Below are 27,923 nucleotides of genomic sequence, written 5' to 3'. Positions count from 1 at the left end.
CTGGCCCGGAACCTGGATGTAAATCACGAAAGCATCACAGTCTGGAAGGTGGTGTTCTCCTGTGGTGCCTGTTAACAAAGACACAGGCTGTGCAGGAACCAGCCCCTGACCCAACACCACCTACTGGTGAGCCAGCACATGTTGAAATAAGAGAGGTCACCTGGAGCACTCCTTCCATCAGGGTAAGAAGCTCGGGGGCCAGATCTTCCTTAATCAGCCAGGAGGAGCTGTGCACTCCTCTCATTTGCAGCTCATCGCCGGTGGCTAGCTGCCCCCTCTGCCTGAGCAGGCCCCGAAAGCCTAGCTGGTGGCCCCGCTTCCCTACACCAACCTCAACCTCAACCTCCCCTCCTCACCATTCCCCATAATTTGGTTTGCCAACTGTAATCTGGGAATTTAATAACATCAATTGTGACGCCTTCATTTCTGGTCATTCTCAGGAACTGAGTTTCAATCCCTGAAAAGATTTTATTCCTCAAATACCAGGATCAATTCAGGAAGAGCTCAGAGAGCTTCTAATTTGGGGGTGGGAGAGAGAAAGAAAATAAGGGATGTTAGTTCTTGCAAGAGATGCTTCTGGGACGTTGTTGAGGGCCAACTGCTCTTTGACTCAGACAAGGAAAAGGTTCGGGAGAGGGGAGGGGACACTGCTGTCACCTGAGCTGTTCCAGAATGGGTGTTTGCACAGTGCTTTCCTTTAGGAATAATGAGGCCGGGGTCCTGAGATGAGGACCCAGTGGGAATTGGTCACTTCAGGAGAATGATGGTCCTGGGCTGAATTGTCACTGTTCCATAGCAGAGAAAAGCAGGCCAGGCAGGTTTTCTTTGCGGGGGTGGGGTGGAGTGGGGAGGCTTGTTTTCCATCAGGTGGCCTGAGAATTTAGGGTGGGTGCAGGGAGTAGGAGGAACTGGCTCTTAGGTATTGGTCTTGCCAAATCCCTAAACTAAATGCTTTCTTTTATTATGGTAAAAAAAAAAAAAAATAACATGGAATTTGCCATCTTAGCCATTTTTAAGTATATTCACACTGCAGTGCAGCCACCCCTGGAAGCTATTCGTCTTCCCCAGCTGAAAATCTGCACCCACTAAACACTAACACCTCATTCTCCCTTCTGCCCCTGGAAACCTCCATTCTCCTTTGTCTCTGTGGATTTGACTAATCTAGGTGCCTCCTATGAGGGGAATCATTGCTATTTGTCCTTTTGTATCTGGCTTATCTCACTTAGCATAAGATCTTCAAGTTTTATTGATGTTGTAAAAATGTGTCAGAATTTACATCCCTTTAAAGATGAATGATATTCTATCGTATGTTTATTTTGCAGTTTTAGCTACAGTTGAATAAGGAGACATCTCTGTATTGTTAACAAATTTTAAAATATCATTTATGCTCCTAATTGTCATAATCTTTGGCTTGAGTAAAACTTAAGAGACCTACAGGCACAACTACAGAGAAGCAGAAATTAAAGCCTGTATATTGTATTGGTTCTAAAGTTTCTCTTTTCTAAGATGCTTTTTGGAAACAGTATCCTTCCAAGATAGATACATGGAAAGAGAATCACATGTGCAGTTTTTAAACATGATGAGTGATTGGTACTGTGGAGTATCATTTGCTATGTAAAATTATTCCCTCTTTTTTTAGGATCCATGTTCCCAGACCCGACTCTCATTTGAGAAGTGTCCTCTCCCAGGCTCACCAACTTGGTTTCCACGGCATCCCCTTTCCCTGAATCTTAGAAAGGGCTATTTAAAGCCAGAGTTTCTGTACACAGAATATTTGAAGGTTAAAGCAGAGGAACCAGAAAGTGTTTCCTTGTTGCTATTCTTTACACACACTATAAAAAGCTTTCATCAGAAAAGGGAAGGGAGAAAAAATATCCCTATGCAAGTAATCTCTGGAAAAAAAAATCAAGCTTATTCTAAAAAGAAAGAAACTTATACTTTATAAGTGAGCAATGTTCTAGGCGAAGAGTGGGGTTCTGCCTGCTCTGCTCTCTGATTCCTGTCCAGCTCTGGGTAACAAGTTAAATACAGCTTGCATTCATAGGACATTTGAGCCTGGGGGGCTCAAGTACAGCATCTCCTTGGCTTTACAACCTCCCAGGAGACCAAGGGTACATTGTACAGATGAGGCAACTAAGGCACCTGGAGAAAAAAAGTCAGATGACTTTACAAACCCAAAGTGGAACCAGGATGGAAATTTAGACCATCTTAGGACTTGCTGAGTGTCGCCTCCTGGCCAGAGCTGCCTCTCGGGCTGCAGAGAACAGACGTTTCCCCAGCAAGGACTCCAGCCCAGGAAAAGGTCTTCTCCGGCTGATGACTGATGGGGATTCTCCAGGCTTTCTCTATTCCCTGCCAATATTTATTTCTGGAGAGGTGGTTCATCAGCAACATTTGCTGACAGTATCCGCTTGTTTTCCCCATCTTCCCAGAATGGAAGAAATTACTTAATGTAATCTTGTTGTGAACAGATTAAGGAAGCAGGCTGCATGAAACACAAGTCTTCAAAAGCAGTGTTCCTTGAGGTAAAAGTTTTGTTCAAGGAAGGAGGAAAAATGGGAGTAGATGATGGAAACCTCCTTTCCTAGGGTTTTGTTCCCTGAATATTTATCACAAAGAAATCTGCTGTGGCCAATGGCCCACATTGAAAGCTTTCTTTGTAACTGCAATGTGCTGAATGTTTGATTAAATTTCTGCTGTAGATAACCCTGCAGATACATCCTTCTTGGGTCTTCTCCATTACGAGTTCTTTGAGGCCAAGACCAAGTGTTCTCTCTTTGTCATATTTCCCACGACATCCAGGAGAGAGCTGCACAGGGCTCTCAGCTAACAGATGAATGGAGAGAAAGCTGGCATTGGATATGTAAAGAGTTAAATGGAGTAGCTAGCATTCATCACAAATGATAGGCGCCCACCTGCCAGGTAGGAGGGAACTCGGGGTGCTTTTCAGATCTGGGATTATAGGAGCTTGTGAACTCGGCTCATTTTGATCACCTTTTAAAGGGAGCATGATGATGCCATTTTTAGAAGGAAGTGGGTGAAGAGCTGTGACACTAGGTACAGACTGCCCAGGCGGGCTTGCTTTCTATCCCACTGCAATAGACTGAATGTTTGTATCCTCTCAAAATCCATGTTCAAATCCTTACTGCCAATGTAAGGAAATTTGGAGGTGGATTCTGTGGCGGGTGACTAGGTCATGAGGGTGCAGCCCTTAAGAAGGGGATTAGAGCCCATATAAAAGAGGCCTGAGAATTTTCCACCTGTCTTGCTGTCACATGAGGATACAGGGAGAGGTCAGCAGTCTGCAACCTGAGAGAGAGCCCTGAACAGGATTCCAGCCTCCCACCATGCTGGTGCCTTGATCTTGGCCCCCCATCTTCCAGAACTGTGAGAAGTGAATGGCTGTCCCCAGTCCATGCTGCTGCTTTGCTATGGCAGCCTGGATGGACCAAGGCACCTGCCACCCAGCACCTGCCGCTCAGCACCCACTCCCCACAGGCTACGGCAGCTCCTCAGTGTACTGCGTCATCCTGGCCAGGATACAGACACCTCTGTGGGGCCAGGGGGACTCAGAGAGCCTCAGGGAGACTGCCCAGCACCCCACCCCCCAAGCCTGATACTGCCATCCAGGAAGGGGCCTGGGCCAGGAGAGCGAGGGAGAAGGGTAGAAAGCAGGCTGCTAATTCCTGTGTCTGTAGTTGACTACGGAAGCAGCGCAGAGTAAAACTCAACCAAACACTTCCACGTCCTGGAGTTCAGCAGGGGCAACTGATGGGTCCTCAGGAGCAACATTAGCCTTCTGGAAATGGGCTTCCAAAGCAGCTTAGAATCTGAGAAGCGAGCTCACAAAGGCCTTTTCTGTTTTAGTTAACATTAGTATCACAAAAAAGACCATTCGCCTCTACCTCTCCTATACACACACGACTACTGACCCAACGGATGGAGAAAAAGGACCCTAAGAAGATGGTTCTTTAAGAGAAATGACTTTAAGAATGGTTTCTGAGAAGAATTTTTATTTATTTTTACATGCTTCTTTCTCCTACTCCTACGCATTTTGATTCATTATAATTAAAGTAGATTTATGAAATCTGCTGTAAATCCAGTGGGCACCCCTGGCTGGCACAACCTCTTCCTTTCTCCCCTCAGGCCTCAGTGAACACTCCCTGCAGTAGGGACCTCAGGTATACTTTTTAAATGGCCACTTTCCTGCTTTTGCAGGCTTCCCTGTGTCCTCTCAGCTTTCTTGCCTTTTAAGGGATAAAATGTTTACAACTTGCATTGTCCCTGACAACAAACATTTCCTGGTTGCCTAACTCCTTAAATAAAGCAACCTCGCATGCCTGTTTATCTGCTGAAATACTCTGAAGTCAAGAAATACAATGAGCTGTTTCTGCAATAAAAGTATGTATCAGCAGCCTTGTAGCCCAGCAATTGTCTGACACTGCACACCTCAGCCCAGATAAAATGTCGACAAAAGCAACCTCTTCAGGGTCAAGACCCCCTCAACTGACCACAGTTGCCAGCTCCGTTTTTTCATAGAACTGAGCAACATTTGCTGCCTTATAGGAAACACCTGGCTCCAGCAAGCAGTCAGTTTTCTTCTAGGGTCCTCCTTCTCGTAAGACTAGTTCTTGAAACTGTTTTAGGTCATGCCTTCTTGAACTTCTGGTCATTCACCACCTCCTCCATCTCCCATCACCTCTGCAAATCACACCAGCAGAAAGAGAAGTGGCATGGAATTCTTCCAAAAGCACTTGGCTCCTTCTATACCCCAGCGACCCGGGTGCCCACCTATCCAGGAGTCACGCCAAGCACACATTCAGGGAGACATCCCTCCATGCCGGCTCCTGAAGCTAGACTGAAAAGTCCAGGGCTCAAGGCCACCTGACTCAACATCCCCATGTTGTCACTGATATCAGGAAGCTGCACAGGTCACACACCCTATAAAAGCCTCTGAGAGGCAAGCTATCTCAAACACATATGCTGGCTCACAGCCTAGCGGCTCCCAAAGAATTTAAGAGCGAAAGCACAGCACGCTCTTCTCCTCCAGTGCTCAGGTACTCCCAAAGCCTGATGCTTTTCTTCCTCCCGTGTGTAGCTCCCCTGCTGTACATGTGCTGGGATCGAATATTTCAGATACACGGCCTGGGGAAGGCTGTCTGGTTTTCAGACAGCCCCTTTGATTTACAATCCTGTGGTTAAATCAGTGCAGGATTTTGGAGAAAGACCAATTCCATTTGCTTATGAGTCTGATCCCGAGGTTCTGGCATCTCTCACGACCCTGGCAATCATTTGCTTTTAATTACCGTTTGATTCCATCCCTGAAAGCATGAGCCTGGCTGCTACCCCTGCAAGTGCACGGTTCTGAAGAATCTCGGCAGAGGGTTATGGCTGCTCTGACGCTAAACTCGGTTCAGGCAAAGCATCTTCTTTCAGGGTTATTTTAGGCTGTCTTGACTTTTGTATAATGAAAAGTAGCCAATTCTGTCCTGAAAGAACCCTCCCAGCACACCTGAATCTCTCCAAACATCACTTATTTGCCAAAGGATTCTGGACCTCACAGCAAAGCTGCATAAAGCTTAGAAAAACAAGTTGATTTAAAGTTTGTGTTTTTACATGGTGTCCTGTTTCTAGAGGGGCTGAGACTCGTGGTTTGAAACTCAATTTAGCATTTAAACTAATTTTCAGCCCGGTCTCTATGGACCAGCAATTAGGGAAGGAGAAGAGTTCAAAGGAGGAGGTTCCAGCCTTTCCTGCGCAGGCGTGTTTGGTCTTTGAAGATGCTCCCCAGCCTTTTTTCCTGTCACTGCTGGGCGGCCACAGACGGGCCAGACGACCTGCTGCTGCTGGGCCCGCGTGGGTACACAGCGCCTGGGCTTTGTGGTGCCGGGTCTGGAAAGGTACCAATGACTGAGTCAATTTTATGCCTTCTCGGAGCTGTCCTGGGGAAGGATCTGAAAACTTCCTGAAGACTCCGCTGCACACTGCAGGCCAAGAGGTACAAGGCGAGGGACAACAACAGAAGAATGGGCCCTTTCAGCTCCCAGAGCCACTCGGCCTTCCACTGACCCCCAGCCATCTTGCAGGGCCGCCAGGCCGGCTTGGGAAGCCTGGGTCCTCCTCCCCGCTGGGCTGCCACCTGCATCTGTGGCCACAGCATTCCTCTGGGCCTGAGAGTGTTTGCCAGCTTTTGTTTGTTGTTGTTTTAATCTAAATTTTCCGTGATGACTGGGCTTAGAAGATCACAGGACAAAATGCAAGAGGTACCAAAAGTGAAAAGTCTCTGTCCGACCGAGACTCAGTCATTGGTACCTTTCCAGACCCGGCTCTGTCTCTTCCTCTGAGGCAGTCATTAATTTCCTCCAGAAATATCTGATTCCTCTGCAAAGAGTCCATCTTCTTCTCCTTTCATTATTAGTATTATGCACAAGGTATCATATTGTTCATGCTATTTTGTAACTTCCTTTTTTCCCTACTTAACAATATGTCTCAGGTAATATCTAAGGTCCTAGAGCTCTTTCCACCCTTAATTTTCTGTCATCAAGGAATCAGGCCTACATTAAAGAATCTACTTCTTAAGAATCTGGATAAAATTTCCCACAACTGCCTTAGCAGAGCAGGGAGGAGAAAATAGGAGGAAGTGTTTTATGATTAGGCATCATGAAACACTTTGATGTTCCCTGGTCATTGTCATTCTCATCCCTCTCGGAGCCACTGGCCCAAAAGGGGCCATGTTACTCTAGGTTAGGAGAGATGGAGCTTTGCAGAGAGGCACTATCCCGACACCCACAGGATTCTGCACATTAACCCTATCGATTCTTATATTTTAGCCATTTTATAGAAAAGGAAAACAAAGTCTCCAGTAGGTCAGATAACTACCAATGCCACACAGCTGATAACAGCAGAACTGGCTTTCAGGACTGGCTACTGTTTCTGAAGTCCACACACTTGCCAATTTGTCCAGAAGGTGTTAAATTCTAAAAAGGTTAGCTTTACAATTGACATCTGTAATTCCCATGCCAATATTTAATAATTTTCACTTTTGAGGCATTTTCCCTCCAGGAGCCACAGACAGGTCTGGTGAGGGACAGTGACAGGAATGAAGTTTCCCCTCCTGGAGTAGGGGAGAGAGAATACCTGGGCACCAGCCTTAGCAATGCTGACTGGGCTTTCAGACTCCATCCGTGGAGCTACATCCACGAAGTGCACCGGAGAGTTGAGGGTAGAGAGAGAGGTAAGAAAATAAACGTGGTTATGGTTAATTTTTCTCCCAGTACTAAAAAGAGCAAAAGAGATCAAAGCCCACCCAGGCACATGAAGGTGAGGAAAAGGAACTGGAACGTGAGTGGGTGCAAAGGACCAGCCCAAGGTCAGGTTCAGAGTCTACAGCCTGGCCGATGCCGGCCCAGCAAGTTCTCTGGCTGCATCTGCTTTCTCACTCAGATCTCGCACTCAGGGCTCCCTGCTTTTTGGTGTTTTGCGGCTCCTTGGTGTCTCTGTTGGAGGGTGGGCAGGCTCTGCCTACTCAGCAGACCTTCACAAAGGTCCTGGGGGAATAAGGGGTTGCAGGGATGCTCCTGGCTAACACCAGGTTTCTGGATTATCTGCGGGTCATTTTTATTCATGACATTCACACCTTCCTCCTGTTACCTGAAATCATTTGAAAGATGGTGGCCAGGCACGGTGGCTCATGCCTGTAATCCCAGCACTTTGGGAGGCTAAGGCAGGCGGATCACGTGAGGTCAGGAGTTCAAGACCAGCCTGGCCAACGTGGTGAAACCCCGTCTCTACTGAAAATACAAAAATTAGCTGGGCATGGGGGTGGGCACTGTAGTCCCAGCTACTTGGGACACTGAGGCAGGAGAATCACGTGAACCCGAGAGGCAGAGGTTGCAGTGAGCCAAGATTGCACCACTGCACTACAGCCTGGGCAACAAGAGTGAAACTCGGTCTCAAAACAAAAACAAAAACAAAAAGCAAAACAAAAAGCTCAGAAAGATGACTAGACTATACTCAGAGCGAGCCAAAGGTAGGTATGAAGCCCCTTCTCCTGCTACTATCTCAAAACAAGTGGACTTGGCTTCGATAAAACAAGAGAAATGCTATGCAGCTACGGTGTCCGGTGCCACCTCTGGGCAGTGCTGCCAACCAGAAAGGTCCTAAAATGTAATTTGAAGCCCATTATTCCTACCCATTTTTCCAAGACACCCACTCAAGTCTGACTGAGAAAGCATACCCCAGTCCAGCTATCAGCCTATGAGACGATTCTCCTCCTGATACCTATGCTGGGGAATCAACATGTTGAAGGGGCAGAGCTTTGGGCTCCTTTCCCTGTGGCCCTTTCTAGGAAAACCTCTGGGGCCCCCAACAGCAGCAGCAATGGAGCCGGCATCAGAGGCTGCCCTCCCTCTCTACCCTAATTCATGTTGCCCTCTTCAGTGCATTGGAAACTTACAAGGCAGAATGAAATGAGCCTGGCTTCTGTGTCGGAACAAACTCCCAGGGGCATCCTGATCCGGTGGGAGCACTGGGCCTAGGCACATGGGGTGAGCACAGGGCTTCATCTCGCACACGGGGACACAGCCATGACAAGATGCATCCAGAGAAGCAGGCTCCACCAAGCGGGCTTCCTCAGCAGCTGTTTCATAATTATATTAAGAGCCACTTGCATTGCACAAGCTCACGATAACATAGATAAAAAAAGATAACATGGAGCAGTCTTTGGCAGAGGAAGATTGTGATACCTCTATTGGTTATAAGTAGTCTTGGAGGACTAATAAGAAAAAAGATTTTTTGAAAAATGAAGAAACCACCAAATAAAATTTAAGCAGGGCTCCGCAGTTACAGAGCCACTGTGCTCAAGAGTGTTCCACGAAGCCGGGGGGATGGCCGGGGAGATGCTCCGCAGAGACCTGCCCACTGCCTGCCTGCAGCAGGCCCGCGTCTGTACGTTCACACTGCGCCCTGGGCAGAAGCCCACGCCCCTCCAGCATGGGACTCCACAGGCTCTGTGGGGAGATGGTGGAGGCGATCGAGTTACACATGGACATGTGCTCTAAGCTTGTGGGAAGGAAATGCCTTGTGAATTCCAAATATAATTACTAGAATATCATTCAAGGAAAAGACATTATAAGGTTTGTTTCCTGCCCTGCTTAGTCCCCTCTTCTGATCATGGTGACTTTACATTTTCCTTAGTGAAATGGAAAGAATGTGGGGTATGGAGAAAGGAGCTTTTGGGCTTACGGTTCAGCAGGAAAACTCAGTAGCCGTGTAGCCTGGTCAAGAGCCGTAAACCCTGGGACCTCAGTAGCCTGTTCTGCCTAAGAGGGTCGGGACTCACCAGGGTGTCCCTCAGGATTGGAAGCAGTGACTGGTGGAAGGTCTCTGTGGAGTCTAACATCCCCACGCAAATCCCAGTCACCTCCCCTTTCTGTCCCTCGCTGCCTCCTCTGGGGCCCAGGCTGCTATTGTTTAGTATCTTTTCCAGGTGTGGTTATAACATCACCACGGTTCCTTCACACTTGCCCCTTGGAATCACTGAAGACGTTCCTGGGATGGGAGAGCTGAAAGGAGCCTTAGAAATTTTTCTAGAACCATCATCCCACACCACCACCCACTTCAGTAGGAGAACTGAGACTCTGAGTCACAGAGCAAGTTGGTGGCAGACCCAGGTCTCCTGACTGGCTACAGCCCCCTAGTCCCAGCCTTCTATGTCTCCTCCCACCTTGTAGCAGCCCCACCTTGGCCTGCCCCACCATGATGCAGAATTCCCTCTTTCATAGGTGCCCGGGAGCCTCCATGGTAAGCCTTTAAGAAGGATCACCCACTTTACTCAATAAAGTGGAGAACATAGAACTCTGAGGGTACCTTGGCATTCTGCAGTGGGGGCTGGTAACTGGACGGCCGGTAGAACATCCTCTGGGTGGCGTCGGTGTGAATGTCGCCAAGGAAGAGCTCCTCGACCAGATGGTCGAGGTTGTGGTGAAGGTACTGCTTCTCCACCCGTATGAGCTGAAGCTCATGCATGGCAAAGTTCACGGCCTTGGTGCACTCACAGCCATTCTCCTCCCGCCAGAGGTCGTAGGCCACATCCTGCACCCAGGGGCCCCCATCTTCGAGGAAACCTGGGCACGTGCGGTTCACCTGCTGGCCCAGCTTCTCGGCTACCGCCTCTGTGTGGCAGATCACCTGGACGTTGTGCAGTTGGTAGTCAGCTTCCGTGCCTCCTCGGATGATCCAGGAGGCCTGGCGGAGGCGGATCTTGCCCCGAATAATGAGAGTATAGGTGGGATTTGTGCACCGGTTGCTGCCATAATAAAACTGGTAGGCCTTGAAGGTGTTATTGTGGTAGAATCTGTAGGACCTTGTGATGAACTCTGGGCCTGACCTTACTTCACAGCTGGGAAAGAAAGGGGGAAGGAGAGACCTTTGTAAGCCCAAAGGTATGGGAAAGAGATTCATTATAGTATTAAGAAATACAGAAATAATATTAAAATGCTGATGATGGGCCAGACACTGTTGACAGCCCTTTATAGATACCAACTCATTGACTCCTTACTACAGCCTAGCAGTTAGTATTTTCATCACCCACATTTTACAGGTGGGGAAACTGAGGCACAAGGTTAGAGAACATATGCAAGAGCACATGACCAGCAAGTATCACAGCCAGTCCATGAATCCAGGCAGCCTGGCTCTGACACTGTGCTCCTAGTCACTCTGCCTCAGCCAGCCTTCACTCGCTTCACGAGCAGGCCAGGAAGGCAAACACCTGCTGCCCTCACCTCCACCTGTGAGCCTCCCTTATGCAGGCATTTCTTTCTGGATAAAGAGGACAAGTGTTGTGCTGGCCTATAAAAGAAGTTACACTAGTTCAAAACGGTTGACTTCCTGAACACTTTTATTTTATGGACCTTGTCTACAATAGGCAAGTGCAAAATGTCTGTCATCCTGAGACAGAATCTAGTCACCCAGCGGCAAATGAAAACTCGTCCTCTTGTCCATTCGGAATTAATTTTCTCTCTAGTAGAAAAGTAAAGGAGCAATTAACTAAAAGCAAAGATGACACAACAGAAATAAGGGCTCCTTTTGTTTGTGATGGTTGCCAGTGTGGCCTTAGATGAATGCTAGGTTCCTGAGCCAGAAGCACTAAGACAGAATCTATGGAGCATAACAGCAGTGGGATGGAATTGAGGAATTTCACACACAGCTCTGATTGTCATCTATTCATATACATCAGCTGAGGCTGCAACAGGGGGCACGGGGAGGTACTTAAAGTCCTGGGCAAGTAACCTGGCCTTTGCCTTTTATTAGATCCTAGTCTCAGTTACTCCATGACTTTCAGCTCATCAGTTCTGGCCTTCCCACTCTGCTGTCATCTATGATGCTAACACAGATTCTGGTTTGAACTGATGAAGCAATGCTAAATCAAGCAGTCAGGCTAAAATGCCAAACACAAGTAGTTTTCAAAATTGCTAACATTTTAATTTATTTGTTGATGGATTGGTGAAAGATAAGCATTATTTAGAAGGGGGTACCGTTGTTATGTAAAGTTTAACAACTGATGTTGATTTAACATCCTATGGACATAAGGCACACAGCAGTACTTGGGGTATCTGTAATCTTAGGAAAAGGAGAGAGAAAATACCCCCAATTTCTCCCACAAGGAAAGAGAAGTTTAGTGTAAGCAGTGATTCATGTTAGATGAGGTTTAGAAAAGAAGATCCCTTACGTTTAATTTTTTAATCCAAGCATCAATAGTCTGTTGATTCTGCCTGCCACATACAGTGGATCTCAGGCCCACTCACTTTTCAAGTGCCCCTTCAGCTCTTCTTACCCAAACCTCTGTCCTCTCTAACAAGAACAGTTGCAAAGATCTTTTAGCTGCTCACCCCCAAATCACTTTTTCTCCCATCCACTTGCCAAACATCAGCCAGAATGTCCTTTCATAAAACTGAATCATGTTTTAAGCATGGTCCCTACTGAAGGGTCTGCAATGACTTTTCAGTTCTCTTAGGTTTCAGTTCCCTCTGGTCTGCAAGATGTCTTAGAGCTGGCCCACCCTCCCCAGCAGTCTCATCTGAGGCTGTCTGCTCTGGTTTACTGCATCCCAGCCTCAGGGCTCTCAGCCAGCCAGTCCTCCAATCTAGCCAGCCTCTTGCTCACTCTGCGTCTAGCTGGGCCTCTGGTTCTTTAAATACAAAGCTCTTCCCACAGTCTTTGCACAGCCAACAATGTCTCAGCTCAAGGGTCCCCCTTTCTGGTGGACTTTCTGAACTCTACCCTGATTTTAAAATGGGGCCCCCTGGTATTCTCTTTTAGCACCTGTTGTCTCCCCCACCCCTCCACTTCCATAGTATTTCTTGTGTACTTATAAAACCCCTGAAGATAGGGACCAGGTCTGTTTTGTTCACTGCTATATACACACAACTTAAAATAGTGCTTGGCACATGATAGGCACTCAATAAATATTTGTTGAATAAAATGATATTTTTAAAGTATGTAACATTAAGGTTGTTTATGAAAATTGTTTGTCATGGTTATTTTCAGAGACCTCATTTTTATGAAATAAAATTCTGGGTCTTCATCATCTTATACAATTTCTTTTTTTCTCTTCTCCATATTCATCTGATCCCTCCCGAAGGAACTTAGACACTGTTATCCATATCCCAGGAACAGTGCATAGGGAGAAGTGATCAGATCCCAGAGTTAGTCTTGTTAATTCTCAGCAGTTTAATGGGTAGAAAAAAAAATAGCAGATCTGCCTCTAGGCTATTTTTAAAAGCTCTAATGGAAGATAAGCCAGAGCTCAAACTGGGATAAATCTCAGCTTCCCAGCATGGAAAAGAATCCAAGAACTGCACCCTGGCTAGTAGAGGTAGCTTTTAACTTACTCTTAGAACCCTGAAGCCATATATTAAATTACCAGAATATGGCTAGAATATTTAGACTATACGGAGCTTGCAAGTCATGTTTCAGGGTTGGTGAAATGCAGACTCTTAATTTCACTTGCTAATGGTTTCTTTTTATACACAAGTGGTCCCATAGAGTTCAGTAAACAAGGATCTATTCACTCACACTGTGTGGTTAACAAGGATACAATATAATCTCTGCTTTAGCATAAGATTTCTACAGTACTTAGCTCTTTTTCTTAACCAACCATGATTTCAAATAGTGGTTTGGTTCTTCATTAGGGCTTAGACAACACCTAAATCATTGTAAATGATATAAAGTCTCTATGCATCTGAAAACCCATAAGGAGGGTCTTCCATAGTGGTGTGCTTTCTGGCCTCTTCCAGACCCCACCTGTCTTCTTACCCTGTGGAGACCCAGTGGCCCTCGATTGTAGGTGGCATCTGCACCGTGATCCTTGCACCATTGTGGAGATGTTTGAGCATGTGATGGCACTGTGACTCCTTGAAAGCCCTCCATGCACTTTTCTCTAAGGACCTAGGGTGGGACCTGCTGTCTGGATGAAGGAGGGCAGAACCCTCTCCCAGCCCTGGAAAAAAAAAAAAAAGTGGAAAGTTAGCCAAAAGAACTAGCAGCAGACATGCATCAGGCCAAACAACTGCCTCTGCAGCAGGGAGTGGCTAAAGGTGGGAAATGATTGTTTATTCTACAAGCTGTCATCACAGTGCACGCTCTCATATAGGAGGTACATTCCAAAGTGGCAAGTGTCTTTGTAGATCAATTCCCTGGTGAGAAAACTGAGGTCCTTGGAGATTATCAACATAACTTGCTTGAGGTCACTTAGCTAGTTCCTGTCGAAGCCAGAGATCAAATCCATGCATCTATGAAGCAGCAATGAAGGCTGTGCATCTAAGGAGTGTTTGTGCAGGGTAGCCAAGGGAATGTGACCAGCACTGTAGGAGAGAGAAATGAACATGTTCTGGAGTCACCAAAGAAGAGGAGGTGGGGAGAGGTGACAGCAGTGTCATCAGTAAGGGTGAATTTACACAATGATGGATTTAGGTGAGGAAAGGAAAAAGCAAAGAAATCAGCCTTAATGAAAATGCAGCCTGGGCAGTGATGGAAGGATAAGGCCCAGGGGACTCAGATGATTCCCAGCATGGATCTGCTTGCTGGCTTGGCTCCATCTGCTCACACCAAGCCATGCATTTTCTGGTTCTCTGTCTTCAAGGGGATGCCCTCTAAAGGGCTGCTCACCAGGGCGTGTGAGCCTTGCACCCTCCTACAATAGGGACATGGTGTGACATTTCCCCCCAATTATCTTCCAAGTTCAGCCCCTCACCCCCAGAAGGCCAGAAACAAGCTAAACATACAATATAGGGTTTTAAATTAGGAATAATGGCAAGAAGATTGCATATGTTTATTTCCCAGGGGTAAAGAAATACAACAGCAAGCTTATCTTCAGAACAAGTCTTGCAGGTTGGCCACAAGCGACCCATGCAAAACTCCACCAGCCTAATGTTCATAATAAAGCAATTAAAACTAATGGAGTTATCATCTGAAAGCCACAGTCTCCTCTGAGATTCACTCCCGAAGCGATTAACAAACCAACAGGCATTTATGGCAGACCTACTGTGTATTTAGCCCTGTGTTAGGAAAAAAGACACTAGTTAGACAATTTTACAAACTTTTTTAAATATGCAAAATAAATAAAATGTACCTGTTAGAATGCTACTGGTGAGGAGGCAATTCTATTTTTTAATCAACACATGAATAGCTTCTTAAAGAACGCATGATTTCTGAGAGGTCATTTGAAAATGAAAAGTTAGATTCAGAATACAGTGATTTAGAGCAACGTGATGAAAATCTGCCTGGATAAACTGCAGGATGATAACATTCTGGTATCTGTAAAATATTCAGATATTTACCATCATGTGGCCAAAACATTCAAAAGACTGAACTAATTTTTGCTAGAAAGTCTTGGTGTTGAGAAGACCGAAGTTTCCGTGTCTGAACTCCCAGATTATCCCTCTAAGTAGAATTCTGGCTTTGGGATGGAAGCACAGCTTCTGATTGTTCCTACACATTTTACATGCAATGAATGTCAGTGAGACAAAGATACCTGTGGGTATTACTCAACTAAATGAAAATTGTAAAAAGAGATTCTAGACACAAGAGGACAGTGCCATATTCAAATTAAAGGCAACCTCACTCAGCCCTGTTTAGCCAAGTCCCTTGATTCTGGCCTGAGCTAAAATGAGGCAAACTCTGAACATGAGAACTCTGCCTAGTGTTGTTATTATTGATGGTCATGGTTATTAAGCAAGGGCCTCCTTTCCTGAGACCTCGAGTTCCATCAAGGGAAGGTGTCTCCACTAGAGTGGTACTCCTGGGTACTCCCCCGCTGTCCCTCATTCTGTCGTCCCCAGGTGAAATCACATGAATTATGGAGGTGTAAGCAAGTGTGCTTGACTCAGTCATTTTTCTCTTTGCAAAACCAGCCTATTTACATAGTACATGCATTTTGATCAGCCGCTTCCCCCAGGGAGTGAGAACCATGCCCCTTTAGTTGTTCATGTGTGGCGCTAGGCCAGGTGGGAAGTCTGAAACATTCGGAGGGAAGTATGAGCACTCTGTCATGGGCACCCATCTACACTGTGTCTTCTGATCGAGTATTTATCACCATGCTAATGTTTTAATCTCCGTGTGTCTCACCCTCATGTTGAACACTCCCTTAGTTCCAAACCAGAACAGGGGAGAGGGGACTGCTCACTGGACCTCCTCCAGCCTCACCAGTTGTAATTATCTTCCTAACTATCAACAACATTTACTCAGTGTCCCTGTTAGGCAGTCAAAGAATGAAACTGAATATAATTTGCTGTCTGGTGGCTCAATGGTGTGATCAATTTTGATGTGGCTAACTTAAAATAGATTTTAGCTAAAGTTATAAGGTATTAGGGGAGATTCTGCTTTAAATATGCTACTAAGCATTCAGCAAAGAAGCCATCGTCTCACTATCAACCAAGCTATGTTCTAAAACTTGATGTGTAAACCTCTACACCCTGCAAGTGTTTTCCCATGAAGATAAGAAAAGCCAGGAGTGTAGTGGATGTGGATAAAATCTCCAGAGCTCAGCTGCTTGGGTTTGAAATTAGATCTGCCACTTGAAGGATTGCATTGAATCCAAGACATCAAGGAGTATTAAGATGCATCATTATTTTATTATCAGTGACAAAACACACACATTTAAACAATGACATGATGCCTTAACAACAGTACTGAGATACCCATGTATCATTCACAGCAGCCTCTGCTGGCTCTGACGTTTCTTTTATCTAGTCAAAGACATTTGGCAATTTCCCTTGCATTGGTGACACTGCTGCACGTGTGACAGGTGATCTGTTTGTTCTGCATATATTTCAGTAACAAAACACAAGTGGCTGAATGATACTGTGTGAGAAAATATGGAGTTGCAGTTATTTTTCCAGCAATAAATGTTTGCTTCACTAATGTCAAATTAACACTCCACTGGTCTATTACAAGATCTGTCCGATTTTCACCGTGGTTTTTCTATTCAGTGCTGAGAGTGTAATTTGTAAGTGAGTGAGGGAGGAAAACCCAAGCATACTGACTCAAATGTATACTCTCTTGATGTTCAAAACCAGCCTATTTGCAAATAATCTCTAGATGAGCCCCAAGGATGAATAAAAAGGAGGTGATATGGGGCCAGTATGAGTATCTGCGTTCAGGTTCACACAGGCAAAGGGAATGTCACCCTTCATGGCTACTGTCTGGAGGCCAAGGGGGACTGAGACCCTCAAGGACTATGAGATGTGCACCCCCTGCAGAGATCTTAAAGTACGAAAAAGATGGGTATCTTGCAATCGATGAAACACAATATTAGTGCAGTGATCTTAAATCACTTAACTCTCCAAGCCTCAGTCTACTCATCAGTGATGAAGGGATGACATCACCCACTTCTTGAGGTTCGTCTCAGTTTAGCACCCTGCCTTTCATTCCATGTTGATTGGTATTATTTCAAATAATAATAAGGTTCTTAGACCACTCTCAAAAACTCCCCTCTAACTAACAGAACAGTTAACATCGTGGTAAAGTCACATGGAGGAGCCAGGATCACTCTGAGCTCTGAGGAGGGCAAAGTATAAGGACACAAAGGCTCCAGGCAAAGTTAAATGATGACCCTCGATGTAAAAGAGAGACAGGCCCAAAGCGCCAGAGTCTGTGGTTGCTGATAAATTATCCTCAGTTTAACAAATACCTATCAATGAGGCTGGGCACAGTGGCTCATGCCTGTAATCCCAACATTCTGGGAGGCTGAGGTGGGAGGATGGCTTGAAACTAGGAGTTTGAGACCAGTCTGGGCAACATAACAAGACCCCATCTCTACAGGAAAATAAAAATAGCCAGGCATGGTGGTGCGGGCTTGTAGTCCCAGCTACTCAAGAGGTTGAGGCGGGATGATCACATGAGTTCAGGAGTTCAAGGTTGCAGTGAGCTATGATTGCACCACTGCACTCCAGCCTGGGTGACAGAGTGAGACCCTGTCTCTAAATAAACAAATAAAACATACCTATTAACCTTTATTTGCTATACTTTAGGAACCAGAAGCATAAAGACTAATAAAGATAAGTTGTTTTGTGTGTGTGTGTGTGTATGTGTTTTTTGTTTTTGTTTTTTTTCTTTGAAGCTCTTAAGGTCTCACTGGCCTGGACGTCAAAGAACAAGGGTCAAAATGATGAAGCAGGTTCTGGGAAGGAAGTTAGGGAGTTCAAAGGCAGAGGGAAAGGGAGTGGTAGTTAGCATTTGTATGGGTCATTCATAAGACTAGTCACATGGGAAAGGAGGCCTAGTTATGTTTTTAACCAGTGGTGGAAGAAATAAAATCTAAGAACCTCCAATACGCAAATCATTGGAAAGCAGGAAAAAAAAGATATTAAATAGCCCAGGGTTTCTAGACATCAATATCCATTTTGCCATTGCTCACATCTGACAATAAGCACAGCTCAGGAACCCAGCGAGGCTGGCAGTGCAGCAAGGGCACCCATGGGAGCAGCCAGATAGAGAACTCCGAGGCTGGCACCGCTCCCCAAGGTCACAGTGATTTCAGGCTCACATTCTAGGGTGATATTCTATTTCTAAGATGGAAAAATGCGTTGGTATTTATTCCATTTTTATCTTTTCCCTTCAAAGTACCCAACATCTTCATTACTCTTAAGGAGCTAAATTAATTTTACTCCTAAGGAGCAAAATTAAATGGGTCAAGTGAAAGAAGTTGCTGTAAGGCAGGAGAAACCGTCTCTTAGGCCTTCCGTTCACCACTGCAAGCGGTCTGCAGTATTTACTCGGCTCATCTGATGTGGCAAATGTGGATGACTTTCCTGTGAGTACTACTTCTGTTAAATGGCTGGGAATTAAAAAGTCATTTGAAGCACCAATTTCAGCTGCAGCAGAGGCCAAGCATATAAGTTAGACCCGAAAACCCCAAAGTTTCCTTCTCAAGGATCAGCCATGGTGTGCCTCTGAGGACGCTAGCCTTAGATTTATGGTCAACTGAGAAGCCCTTCTGTTTGTTGCATTGCCTGAAGTAAGTAAATTCCAAATTTGGGACTGGAAGCGAATCATTCATTCAATCAGTAAGACTCTGAAGGGCCAGGCACTGTTCCGGACGTAGAAGCTACAAACATTTCTCCCCTGGGAGTCTCAGTTGGGCAAGAAACTACAGGGTTGTAGAGGACACTACACAGAGTGGGCAGGCTCTGAATTCTTCCTTGAGGGTTCATGGAGAGGCATCTCTGCCTTGAAGATGCAACAGAAGCGGTCTAGGTAGAGAGTGCTTGAACACACTCAAGCATAGTGGGGCAGAAGTGAGAGATTTGTCTAGGAGGCTCTGGGAAAAGGGGACATAGGGTGACCCAGAACAAGGGGGACAGGGAGGCAGGGCCACAGTTGAGAGCACGCAGAGTGGGGATTTCACTGGAAAGGTGAAGAGGGGCCACCAAAAGATTTTCTGCAATGTTGTGCTGTGGTAAGAATTTCATTTTGTAAAAATCGCTTTTTTGGTTTTTTTTTGGAGGGACATGGAGGACACACTGGAAGCAGGAAGATCAATGATGAGGCTATTGCAATGGTTCAGTCTTGTATGATTTCTTGACTAAATAAATGAGAAAGATAAAAGAAGGGAATAGCTCCTAACAAACTACGTACAGTAAATCTTTTCTGTAGTGTTGGAGAGGCACTGACTATCTTTTGCATCTTGTGGAGGGAAGAATTACCAAACAGTTATATTAAAAAAGGAAGGAAGGAGGAAGAGAAGGAGGGAGGGAGCAAGGGAGACAGGAAGGAAGAAGGAAGGAAGGAAGGAAGGAAGGGAGGGAGGGAGGGAGGGAGAGAAGGCGGAAGGAAGGCAGGGAGGGAGGGAGGGAGAAAGGGGAGGAGAGAGAGAGAGGGAGGGAAATTTAGCACTACATCTGAAAAGGAACTTTTGTAAAATACATATACATCCTCCTTTAATACATTTTAAATTGCATAAATCAATCATCCCAGTGCTTAGCAATGCAAAGTTCACGGACTTCACTGATAATAACAGTTCCTGTGTGAGTACACCTATTATTTATAATAATAAATGTGCTTATTATATATAATGATAAGTTTTTAAATCCATCCACTTAATTGGATTACTTGTGTAACTGGAAGTGTTGGTTAATCACAATATTTGGTTGTTGAAACTTCTGCCATTGTATGTCAAATGCAGTTTGACATTATGATCTTTCTTTGATGATTTAGGTTCTTAAAAGTGCCTTAAGGTCATTATTAGGAACAGTCATGCCTGTAGGATGGGGCTGTGGATAGAAAGGTATTGGAATGAACATGTATCAACTCTGTGTAGACTATGAAAAGTTTTTTTCTCTTATTTTACATATAAAACAAGTTAGAAACCATATACTATAAGTGAGAGTACACACACAAATAATGTCAATGTTTTGATTAGCTGAAGATTCTAGATGTTAATTAAGGGGACTAGGAATGGAGCTCCCATTCACTAAGACTTTGTTGCAAGAGAATCTGAAAGAATTAAACAAATAGTAAGAAAATGGCTGTGAGTTTTTGGTCTTCAAAGTGGTTTTAGGTAAGTCATCTAATCTATGCCTTCCTTTTTCCTCTATAAACTAAACATAATGATCATGATGATAATGACTAATGTTGGCATTACACTTGATAATTCACTTTATGTATATATCATCTCATTTGATCAAATGCTAGCTACTATACAGGAACAGAGGCACTCTTGATTGAGAACGTATAAAGTTAGTCCACGGTACTATCTAAACTGGAAGCTGTCCAGAGACAGTTCCCAGTCCAGAGGAATTCTGAATAAGGTTATCCAAATGATTCCACCATAAAATGGTCTCAAACACTGGGAGTCCAATGGTCTGGGCCCAGATAAAATTATTATGACAAAGGGAATAGTTTCTTTCTAATGAATGTCAGACAATAAAGTAGATTTTGGAAGGAATGGTTCACCTGTTAGAAACAAATTAAGTCCTGTGTGCTTTAGGACATGATTTTATAGATGACCATTTCCAGAGCACTAAATGAGAGCCTGGAGCTCTGGAGGGCTTGGTGGTGTGTAAGTGTGTGCACCTGCATGTGTGCACTAGTGATTTACACCCAAGGAATCCATTACCCTACAATAGTAATCCTACATGACTACACAATGATTATAACTACAATCATAATCACAATAGTCTACCAGAGAGTGAAAATTCCCAATGATATCACATTTTAAAAATAGAGTTACCTAAATGAAAGGAAGCACAGGGTTGACCATTTACATGGAGGTTTATGCCCTAAATAAAAGGCCTATGTGTCAGGTTAACAGTTCACATCCCCTGAATTCACCAGACGATGCACAGAAAGCAGTCCTAGGCATAGTTTCCAAATGGAGCACACACAGCACTTCAGCTAGAGCCGTCCATTAGCAGATCTCATTCCTAAAGCCATGGTGCTCTGAGCAAGCACGTCAGTCTATGTAGAAACCAAACATAGCCTTTGTAGAGAGTGGGAGAGGAAAGAGGGTGGGGTGCCTGCTGGACTTTTGCAAGTCAACATTCATTCATTCAACACATGATTGAGTGCCTACTATGCACTCAGATATCTCTTAGGCACGAATCATGGCCACATATACAGGAAAAAGTTAAATAGGATAGTATACTCCATGACCAAGACCCTGATTTTTCAATAAAGTTTTGTGTGTTTTCTTTTTTTTTTTTTTTTTGAGATGGAGTCTTGCTGTGTCAACCAGGCTGGAGTGCAGTGGTGTGATCACAGCTTACTGCAACCTCTGCCTCCTGGGTTCAAGCGATTTTCTTGCCTCAGACTCCTGAGTAGCTGGGATTACAGGCATGCATTAATTTGTTTTAGTAGAGACGGGGTTTCGCCATGTTGGCCAGGCTGGTCTCGAACTCCTGACCTCAGGTGATCCACCCGCCTCCACCTCCCAAAGTGCTGGGATTACAGGCGTGAGTCACCGTGCCTGGCCTTAATAAAGTTTTAACAATCTGAATCATCCAGATGGATGTATTCCATAGTTTTTCACCTGCCTATCTATATTGACAGAGAAATCAAAAGTTTCAATCTATTTTACACATAATAAAATGTAAAATTATTTGTGAAGAAAACAATAATTTTCAAGCACACTTGGGGCTAAACTAATCTTTGATCAGGTTAATCTCTATACATGTATTCTAATGCTTAAGGGAAAAAACTCGAACTTTAAAAAGACTAAGTATAATGTCAAAATATCAATAATGATAGAGAGCTTAAAATGATTCTTTTCTTGTTCATTTTGCAAGTTTCTGTACTTCATATAATGTGCCCTGTATACTTTAATAATCAGACTGAAAAAAGTGTTCTCAAGTTAGAATTGTTGTGATACATAAAATGTGACTGATTAGATTAAATGCAGGTAATTACTTAGCCATGAAATTGCCTGCCCAATTAAATAAGCAGTCATTACTGTTAAATGTGTGCTTTGAAGTGGGTGCTGGTAGATAAACTCCAGCACAGCTTTCCATTTTTTGAAATAAAAGCATGCATGTATTGCAGATAGAACTGAATTATACCACCACTGTGGTACTTGTGCTTATCAAGTTCTTGTTTTTATTTCCATTCTTCTGCAGTAGGCTTGCTGCTTTTGCCCATCATATCTAAAAGTATTCTCTCTTTATGAGTAATATAATAAAGTCAAGTTCTCAAATTCCTGGTTCCATTTGACTTTAGTTGAAAACAAGTTATTTTTCTGTGACTTCTTCTAGTGCCATAGTCCCCAGGGTGGACACTGGGGCTGAACCAGAGGTTGCAAAGTTTGCATGTTGGATCTGCAGCTGACTAGCCACAGCCACCCTCTTCAACACAGTTGTAGGGGGTGTGTGTGTGTGTATGCACACTTGTGGGATTCCCAGGAGGGAAAATAGTGCAATCAACTGCAGTGTGTCATCCGCCCAGCTCTGAAGCTCGACAGTATTTCTTCCCTTTCCTCCCCTAGATATTCTTCAAGAATCCTCAAGGAAGGGGAAATGTTCTCCTTTGGTCCCTGGGCCTAGCAAGTGGTGGCACTTGGCACATCGTAGGCCCTCATAGATGAACTTACTGACTAAATGGTTAGCTGAATGAATGAAACTGGGAAACGCTTGCAGAACAAAATACCCTTAATAATTGTAGGACGATACTATATCCTTTCTCCAACCTTGATATGTATGTACATACCTATCACATGACTTTCCAGAATAATTTTATTCCCAAATTGGAGAGGACTAAGCAGTGGCCTTTATTCACAAAACCAACCCATTAAGAAGGCATATTTGGAGGATGGTAGTGGATTTTTTCCTGAAGTTTTCCCTGCAATCACTTCAACTCCAGGGGAAGAGTCTGCTGAAGACAGGCCCTGCTGTGTATCTTTCAACTGATGTAGACAATCACTAACACATCATCTTCTATTTCTGGTCTGAAATGTTTTATGCCTCCCTTTGATTGATTATATTGTCATCAGTCTGTCCCTAAATAGTAGTATGTCATCACGCAGACATATCAACCACCTATATTTAGTGCTTTTCTCATTTAAGGGAAAAAAGAATGAACTTGGCTAGTATAAAAGAATAAAATTGGCTTGTCAATTTATTTAACAAGAGGAAATTTAACAACTCTCTGAGACCCTTGCCCCTGTTGGGTACAGATGAGTCATGCTTCTTTTCAAGATTTCATTTTCTTTTTATGACTAAGAGGGGGAAAAAAAGTGCAGGAAGGACAGTGTTTTCTCGGTCACAAAAACTGTCCTTAGTCAGTTTTTCAAAGATTTCTATTTTACCCTACATAAATGTTTCCTCACATTTTATCAGTTAAACTCTAATTTAGTAATCTGCAAATTTTTAAAGTTTTGACAGAATAAGCTTTAATGAAAGGCAAGAGCTGAAAGAGCCTTCACCTCTCAGAAAAGTCAACGAATTCTACAAAAGTAAACAGCATGTGGGAAGAGAACATCTCTCCCAATGTCAGCTCCAAAACTTCAAATCAAATGTTTCCATTAGCAAAGAGAATCAGGCACTCCGCTGTGGCATTACAGGCACACTTATTATGGACACCTCATGCTAATCTGTGTTGGAGCTGAATGATTTCTAGAATTTGACATCTGAAACTTTTGTGGCTTTTATCTAAGCAAAGAAAACAGTGATCATGGACACCTTCCAGCTGCATACCTTCATGACATTCAATAGGCTTTATTTGGATTAAGTATTGCAATTGTTTTCAGTATTTGAAGAGGAGGGAAGTAAAACTGACATGTATACTTTTATGCCATCAAATTTTGAACTTGGGTCTCGCACCACATTTGCAGCCTTAAATAAACAACAGGCTTAAGTCTTGCCAGAACCTCATTTACTCTGCGATAGGATTTAGGGGTGATTTATAAGTGGCAATGAATTGAAATAGAAGTAGCTACAAAACTGAACAAAGACTGGATGCCAAACATGATGGTATCCACTGCAACCTCACACGGCATGCGCTTCTTACACTTCTTAACCTGACTTGCTGGTGTAACAAATAATCTCCAAATGCTGTGTGAAACTATATTTATTAAAGTTTGTCACAAGAACATTCAACACCATAGAACAAATGCTTTTACCTACTAAGTTGACTCATAAATAGACAAATGGTATCACATGGTGAGCAAAATAAAATGCCTAGTTATCAGGAAAAAAAATCACTAATCCATTCTGAGAAGATTTCAAGAATTGCTTTCAGATTTATAACTACTATTTAAATATATGATAACATTTCATCTGTTACTACAGAATTCTTAAATGCTTGCAAAACGCTGATCTGTTGAGTAGGACATACTCGGCAAACCATTCTCTTGGTTAGGTTGAGTAATACCCATTTGCTGTTAAAAATACTTCAAAGGGCTAATATCCAGAATCTACAAAGAACTTAAACAAATTTACAAGAAAAGAACAAACAACTCCATCAAAAAGTGGGCAAAGGATATGAACAGACACTTCTCAAAAGAAGACATTTATGTGGCCAACAAACATATGAAAAAAAGCTCATCATTAGAGAATTGGTCATTAGAGAAATGCAAATCAAAACCACAGTGAGATACCATCTCACACCAGTTAGAATGGTGATCATTAAAAAGTCAGGAAACAACATATGCTGGGGAGGATGTGGAGAAATAGGAATGCTTTTACACTGTTGGTGGGAGTGTAAATTAGTTCAACCATTGTTGAAGACAGTGTGGTGATACCTCAAGGATCTAGAACCAGAAATACCATTTGACCAGCAATGCCATTACTGGGTATATACCCAAAGGATTAGAAATAATTCTACTGTAAAGACACATGCACATGTATGTTTATTGCAGCACTGTTCACAATAGCAAAGACTTGGAACCAACCCAAATGCCCATCAATGATAGACTGGATAAAGAAAATGTGGTACATATACACCATAGAATACTATGCAGGCCTAAAAAGGATGAGTTCATGTCTTTGCAGGGATACGGATGAAGCTGGAAATCATCATTCTCAGCAAGCTAACACAGAAACAGAAAACCAAACACCACACATTCTCACTCATATGTGGGAGTTGAACAATGAGAACACATGGACACAGGGAGGGGAACATTACACACAGGGCCTGTCTGGGGGTGGGGGGCTAGGGGAGGGATAGCATTAGGAGAAATACCTAATGTAGATGACAGGTTGATGAGTGCAGCAAACCAGCATGGCACGTGTATACCTATGTAACAAACCTGCATACTCTGCACATCTATCTCAGAACTTAAAGTATTAAAAAAAAAAAAAAAAGAAAAACTTCAATCAAGTAGAAGTCATGGGGGAAAGGGGCAAGAAAGAATATCCCATTCTTTTCGGGTGCTTTACATTATTCTTGCTAATTATGGCAAACCTTTCTTAAATCCTGAGGATTTATAACTTGAACAATGATTTCCTCTGTTTATTTTCTGCACCAGAGTCTGATACTCTCTGCTGGATCTAAGTAGATCTTTGAGCAACTTAATTTTAATAATCGTGCCATTGCAGATTCATTCTGAAATTGGATAACTTTTTACAGGTTTATCCATATCATCCAACTCAACTTTGCAAACCTCCTTTTTTATCTTTTATTATCTTCATATATACATACGCACATGTGAGCACACATGCATGTCAGCAAGCAAACGGTCTGGCTCCACTGTGCTCCCATTTTAGCTCAGACTGTCCTCAGTTATTTCCTTGCTCCCCATCCCCCTCCCAACACCATGGAGTCTGGGGAGCCCTCCTCCCCCAGATTCCCAGAGTTATGGAAGACTCCAGACTCAAATTCTCAAAGTCAGGAGATTTGGGGCTACTGTCCTCATCCAGGATATACTTGGGCTCTTGTTGCCTATCAGCCACTACTACCCCATCTTGGACTGGTAGATAGGAAGTATAATTACAATCCCTACCTCTCAAAAGAGGGAGAACATGTTCAGAGTTACACTAGGTTACATCTCTGAGGATCACTTCTGTAGTTTAAAAGGCAATGATTTTTACCCCCAAAAATGCTGTTCATGCCAAGCTTTCAAGTAATGATTTTTTATTTTAAAATCATTTGACCATACTCTCTTTTTTCTTCACAGATATCATAATAATTTTTTTAAGGGGGACAATTTTCCCTGTTTCATCTCTTTCTCTTTTTTCTTGTGTGTGTGGCAGCTGCTGTTTCATCTGTTCATTGGCTCTGATTTGTTTCATGTTTCAGCCAAAGATTAAAACTGCTCTGTAATTCTAAGCAGATGGGCCTAGGAGTCCAACCCTATAATTATACCTTCTCTCTTTTTGCCCTCGAACTGCAAGCTTTCCATCCTGACTGTTAAAATTCTGGGATCACCGGGGCTCTGAGTACACCTTGGCAACTGGGAAGGTCTGGCCCAGCCAGACAAGTTCACAAAGCCTGTGGAGCTATGCAAGCCACCCACCTGGGGCAAGACAGAAAGAAAACAGCATCCCGGTGGCTTGTGGGTTAACAACTCCCTTTCCTAGATCCTCCGGAGGGAAAGTCCTCAGCCTGACTTTCAGTTCTGGCTACCATGCATTCTGAAGCCAGAGCCCGCTGCAGGTTTGGGGCGGCTGTGGTGGGTGTTGAAGAAGGAGAGTTGTGAAGTCACGCTGTTGAAATGTCAGGTGTCTGACCATTAGGGACAGTTTGCTCAGGACACCCACATCAACACAGCATGATCTGCCATGGCCTGTCAATATTATGAAAGCGGCACGCCATAAAACCTGCCTTGTCCACCCCAAAGCAATTCTGGTGTTTTCAGTGCAATTTCTGGGAGCCCCTTGAGAGCAACGATGTTCTCTAGCTAAAGGTTTACTAGAACCCCTGGGGGAAAGTGTCACAAGAAGCCCAGGAAATGGGGCGTCAGGTTTGGGTGTAACTTCGGAGACTGGTTGTAACAATTAAATCTCGGCTAATAGGAGTCCCCTGTTTCTTAAAACTACACCCAGAGAACGCAACAGTCCACTTGGGAGAAAACCCCACAGTCCCGCCTCAATTCGGAGGCAATGTGCAGGCAGACAACAAACACTAGTCATCAGAAGGCAGACAGATGTGTCTTCCCCAAATGATCAGTTTCTCTTTCCACTCTCCTAAAAGCTTGGACCACATCAAGAGCCTGCTGCCTTCTGACATTTTGAAAAAAGGCTCGCAGAGTCGGCAATTTCCAGGCAGTGTACAGTTGGAAATTCCAGCAGAGTGGACGAAAGTTTCCCTCGGACTGTATTCAACGGATTCTGGACATAAAAGGTGTCTGCGTGGGAGAGCTTCGACCCTTCCAAAAAGAACAGTCCCACAGCAAAGAGCTCCAGGCGCCCAGGGGGAGAGGGGTCCCGAGCCCGGGAGAGCGGGCAGAGCCCCCCTCTTCCAGGGCTGAGCCGGCGGACACGGGTTCCCCTCCGACCCGCCCCGCCGAGGGGACAGTGTAGACCATGCTGCGATCCAGACCCGACCCCTCCGCTGGCTCCGCGGCGTCGGGCCTGCCCCCTCCGGCTAGGAGCGCGAGTGGCCCTCGGGAACTCACCGTGAAGCAGGAGGGCCGGGAACAGGTATCTGAGCAGGAGGCGGCGCGGCCAGGACATCTCCAGTCCTGCTCGGGGCCCTCTAGCTCGCGGCGCTCAGATCCGGGGGCAGCTGAGCGCGTGCTGTGCCCTCCGCCTCCGGCCGGGTGCGGCCGGGCCAGGCCGGGGCTTCAGGCGGCTGCGGCGCGCCCCATGCCCGGCGGGCGAAGCGCGGGGCTGCGGGGCGCGCGCTCCTTGGGCGCCGTCGGGCGGCTGTGGGCGCTCCGGCCCGGTCCGCGTCCCTGCCTGCGTCCCTGCCTCTCCGCCGCCAGCCCCGGCTTCTCCGCTCCCGGTCCCGCGTCCTGCCCCAGCAGCCGCGTGAGCCGCTCCGAGCTGCAGTGGCCG

The 27,923-nt window shown here is 44.7% G+C and overlaps 1 protein-coding gene across 1 annotated transcript in view; it reads right to left on the bottom strand.

Moving 5' to 3' along the window:
• APCDD1 (APC down-regulated 1) overlaps nt 1-27,641 on the bottom strand; it is a 33,494-nt gene extending 5,853 nt beyond the window's left edge. The window contains exons 1-3 of the mRNA XM_012446891.3: nt 27,542-27,641; nt 13,315-13,498; nt 9,868-10,399 (exon numbers count right to left, since the gene is read on the bottom strand). Coding sequence (XP_012302314.2) covers nt 9,868-10,399; nt 13,315-13,498; nt 27,542-27,599 — 774 coding nt within the window. The 5' untranslated portion in view covers nt 27,600-27,641. The remainder of the gene's footprint in view (nt 1-9,867; nt 10,400-13,314; nt 13,499-27,541) is intronic.
• Nucleotides 27,642-27,923: the final 282 nt, after the last annotated feature.

The sequence above is a fragment of the Aotus nancymaae genome, unplaced genomic scaffold (assembly GCF_030222135.1).
Source record: "Aotus nancymaae isolate 86718 unplaced genomic scaffold, 86718_ANA_hifiasm-v0.15.2.pri h1tg000020l, whole genome shotgun sequence".
In the NCBI taxonomy this organism is placed as follows: domain Eukaryota; kingdom Metazoa; phylum Chordata; class Mammalia; order Primates; family Aotidae; genus Aotus; species Aotus nancymaae.
The sequence above is the reverse complement of the archived record's forward strand: the minus strand, read 5'-3'. Positions and strand labels throughout refer to the sequence as shown.